Source organism: Labrus mixtus, chromosome 21 (genome assembly GCF_963584025.1).
Source record: "Labrus mixtus chromosome 21, fLabMix1.1, whole genome shotgun sequence".
Taxonomy (NCBI): domain Eukaryota; kingdom Metazoa; phylum Chordata; class Actinopteri; order Labriformes; family Labridae; genus Labrus; species Labrus mixtus.
Genome location: NC_083632.1, coordinates 19,228,828 through 19,232,972, shown reverse-complemented (window position 1 = coordinate 19,232,972; position 4,145 = coordinate 19,228,828). Strand labels below are relative to the sequence as shown.

The following is a 4,145-nucleotide window of genomic DNA, read 5'->3' as shown; positions in this document are numbered from 1 at the left end:
GCTGGATGACAGATGATGACGCCTCGGAGCGCACAACCAACGAGAGACACGCAGCCTTTTCGGTCAACTGCTTACAAAGTTTTGCAAAGTTCAGAGCAAACCGTCACGAACCAATCCACTCCACTGAGAGACAGGGGGACTTGAAGAGGTCAGACAATGTGGGATCAAAAGGGGGGTTTAAGCTGTATACTTTAATTAAGAAAATACAAATAAATAAAATATTTTTTTTGCCAAATTTGCAAATTTGCCTTCATTTTATTTTGAAAAATTGAATTTTAAAACAGATCATCAAGCAGTCAAAGTTATTATTCATTATTTTGGTAAGGTCATGGAGAATAAAATCCGTAAAAAAATACAAGCAGCAAGAAAAAGTTTAAAAAATAAAAGACTAATCAAAATAGTTTCATATCATTTTTATAAAATACAGTACAGGCCTATTTCCCCCATTGTTCTTTTCCCCAAAATAAAGATGTAAATGGTATTAGCAGTGAAAATTGTGTCTGTCAGGTGGAGCTATCTGCCTGCAGGAGAGCAACATTCAAACAGATGTAACTATCTGACTGAAGAAGAAGAAGAAGAAGAAGAAGAAGAAGAAGAAGAAGAAGAAGAAGAAGAAGAAGAACTTTCATTAAAGAGGTATTTGTTGCTCTTTTTGCACTTGAATTGCACATTTGCACACCTCCACTTTGCACTTTAATAACTTGAATTTCCATTCTGGTATGAGCTCTTGACTGATTTTATTGCACTGTTTTTATTTGGTTTTATATTTTGCTGTGTTGTCTGATTTTTTAAAAAATTCTTTTGGTCCATGTTTTTATGGTGATGTTGTCCTTGTGTTTCTCGTCTTCTGTGTGCTCCTGTTGCAACGCAAATTTCCCCTTTTACAATAAAAAAAACTGAATCTGAATCTGAATCTAAAGACGTCCTCTGCTTTCTGTGCTTCAAATGCTGCACAATAGTTTCCCTGTGTGTGATTGATGGCAGCAGGGTAGAGCCACCACGGGTCAGACGGCTATTAAAATACCGCCTACTGGCCTTGAGGGGATCACAAGGAGCTCTTTGACAACACCGTGTCTTACATCAGAGATAAAGGACATGGGATTGGCAACCTCCGCCATCAGTGTGTGAATGGGTGTGAGTGTCATGTGGTTTAAAGACAAGAAAAGCACTACACAGGCTCAGGTCCATTTAACATTTACCTGACAGCACTGTAGGGTTAGACTGAGTGCTACTCCACATGGTAAAACAAGTGCATTCCAGCCTGAATGCTAAACTAATTTAACTATCTGTAGCTTGACTTTAAGTATTTGTGCATGTACCTTTATATTAAACCCTTTTAATTAAAGAATGAAAATAAGCACATTTGACATTCTGTTACGTAAAATCAATTCATGCCTTATTATATCTGTTTGTTACATCATATGGGCTTCTTGGCTGTTTAGTCCACTAACAAGCACAGTGTTGTTGACCAGAGAAACTTGAATGGATTCCTATGAACTCTGAGGATCACCAAAGTCGGAAAGTCAGAGAACCAGAGTTTTTTTTTCTGAAATAATGGAAGTACCAGACAAAGAGGCAGGCCAACATTTACATCCTCTATTACATATTCAGACTAATTTGACATTTTTTCATCTCATATGACATCATAGGTGAGTCACATGTCCTCATGCTTCTCTTTCTCAGACAGAGGTGCTCATATTGATGCAGCGTACTCCTTCCTCTCCACTTCTAGGAGTTTTGCAGTCCTTCCTATCAACCACTACATCAAAAACGGTTGCTCCATGGCCAAACTTGATCCAGCTCTGAATGGCTGTAGTAACATCAAAGGTCTCCCATGTGCCCTGCGAGCCTTTCACCTCTTTGCCCACCAGTAGTTGGTTTGTGGATGTGAAATTGTTGTAATCCACTTCATAGACTTTCACTGTGGTCCTGAAACTGTTTGAGTTGACCGTTGACCTGGGCTCCGGGGTGAAGAACAGCTGTAGTTCAGCAGTAGTGATCTTTTCGTGGTTGGGAATGCTGATGTTGAACTGCAGCCTGTGTTTGGACTTTGTGCCATTTGTCACAGAGAGAGTGATATCTGTTGATGAGATACAAAGAGGACAAAGGTTTAAAAAAAAAAGAAATGGCAGTCTGATGTTTGATCTACCTAGCCCCCTTCCTTTCTGTAATGCAGGTTGAATGCCATTGGTGTGCAAGAGCTGATAACAGATCAGCTAAACCAAATGTATTTTTTAAGTGGAAATGTTAGCAAGTTTGGCTTATCAATGCTGCGCAGTAACCTCTAGTGTTCAAAAAATGCCAGTTTTTACAGCATTAATTAATATGTTTACAGCCAGGTTCAGATAACGCAATTGTCTCTATATGCACAGACTGTACAGGGGATGGATTTTTGTATGACTCATCCAGTTTGATTTGATGAAGGATAAGAGTTTTCATAATAAGGCGCGTAGCTCGGCGTGGTGTGAAGGTTTGTCGCGAGGCTGATGACCTGCCTCCCCTATTTTGAGACATCTTTTCCAGCATGGCAACGGCCATTGACGGGCTACCAAAGCCCCCTTCAGTAACCAATGGCTTTGTCCACTTGAATTTACAGTCAATGATAAATACTCACTTTCATTGTGGAAAGTAAGGAAGCCGACATGGATTCACATATTTCAATATTCTCTGTTTTTGCACAATAACAAGTAAACTTTGGTTGTTTTCTCATATCTTGTTTTTGATCTGAGTTTTTTTTATGTTTTCATGATCAAGGATACCGACAATGGTTTTGTCATTCTTGTCTCGATGTTTATTTTCATTCAAATTTTTAGGAGTTTCTCATTTTCATTTTAAGTTTTCCATTTCTTATTTTCCAATTACCCATTGGTAAAAGCAAAGAACTCAACTATGTCTAACATGGATAACATTGGCAAGTGATATAAAAGTGATAGCCTAAACTAAATGGTAAGTGGAAAAGGATTTCCAAATATTTATATCAAGGTTGTGTTAAATAACTGTGATGGCTAAGAAGGTTAAAAGCCGTCATTGGCATGTCAACGTCTCATTAGATTGACAGATGATAATTACACATTGGACCTATGTTCTTCTAAGTGTTACCTCTTCACTTACCTTGCACAGTGAAGCTTCGTATGACATCAGACTGAGGGATTGAGCTGTCAGAAGCGTACTTATTGTAGAGCTCCATCATGAACTGAGGAGGGTAGATCTTGCTTTGCTCCTGAGGAACATCCGACAGGTTGAGTTTCCTTAAAAAGCTCTCCTTCATGCTTCCCAGGAGGTTCGCCATCCTGGCGTCAGTGTCTTCCTCCTCCAGAAGGTCCTGCTCTGACAGCTGAGAGTAGAATTCCTCACCATAGTCACTCTGGATGTCATTATAGAGAGGTTTACATGTGCAGGAGCAGACAGAAACCACCAGACTCAAACACACCTGAAACAGGAATGATCTTGAGCTCTGCATTTTAAAATAGCACTCTTTCTAAGCCACTAATCTGGAACAACATACCCGAAGCCCGAACCAAAGCCAATGTTTCTGGGGACATTGGCCCGAGTCCCGCATGTCTTGGAATTTTTGTCTCACACCCATACAGTCACTCAGTGCTTGATTCATACAGAGTTTCATAAAAATGCATTCAATGGGCTAATTTTAAGGGTTCCTCTCTGTGGAGTCAATCAGTGATGAAAGGGGAAGACAAAATCTACTGGCATGGTTTTTTCTTAAAAATTATGCATCAAACTACTAATATTTTGTAGTTTCAAAGATAGTGCAGTCATGGTAACAAAATCATGCAATCGATAATTAAATTGTGCCAAGTCAAATACTGTTTGAACAGCTTTAGGAAAAGATAAAAATGTAACATATCTTGTAATTGATTATCTTATTACCAGTGATATTGTTGCTCTGTGGGAGGAAAGTACTTTTAAACAAAAGAAAACCTGAAAACTGTACAATAAATATGTGAATCTTTCCCTTATATTTGTCGTATGTAAATAAATCTAGGGTTCTATTTTAATGACTGCTCTGTCAATGTTGTATTCCTCTTTGCTTGAACAGAACTTAATGGTAGGGAGAATGGAATGAGAACATTCTCTAATGTCAATTCAGCACACATTTGGCTGAGCTCTTACTCCAAGATGAGTGTTAA

The 4,145-nt window shown here is 38.7% G+C and overlaps 1 protein-coding gene across 1 annotated transcript; it reads right to left on the bottom strand.

The window, feature by feature from the left end:
• Positions 1-1,679: 1,679 nt before the first annotated feature.
• LOC132955930 (growth/differentiation factor 2-like) lies at positions 1,680-3,460 on the bottom strand. Its single transcript, XM_061029021.1, has 2 exons — positions 3,112-3,460; positions 1,680-2,080 (listed from the first exon to the last, which is right to left on the bottom strand). Exons 1-2 carry the CDS (start codon positions 3,458-3,460, stop codon positions 1,680-1,682), a joined length of 750 nt encoding a protein of 249 aa, XP_060885004.1.
• Between the last annotated feature and the right edge of the window lie 685 nt (positions 3,461-4,145).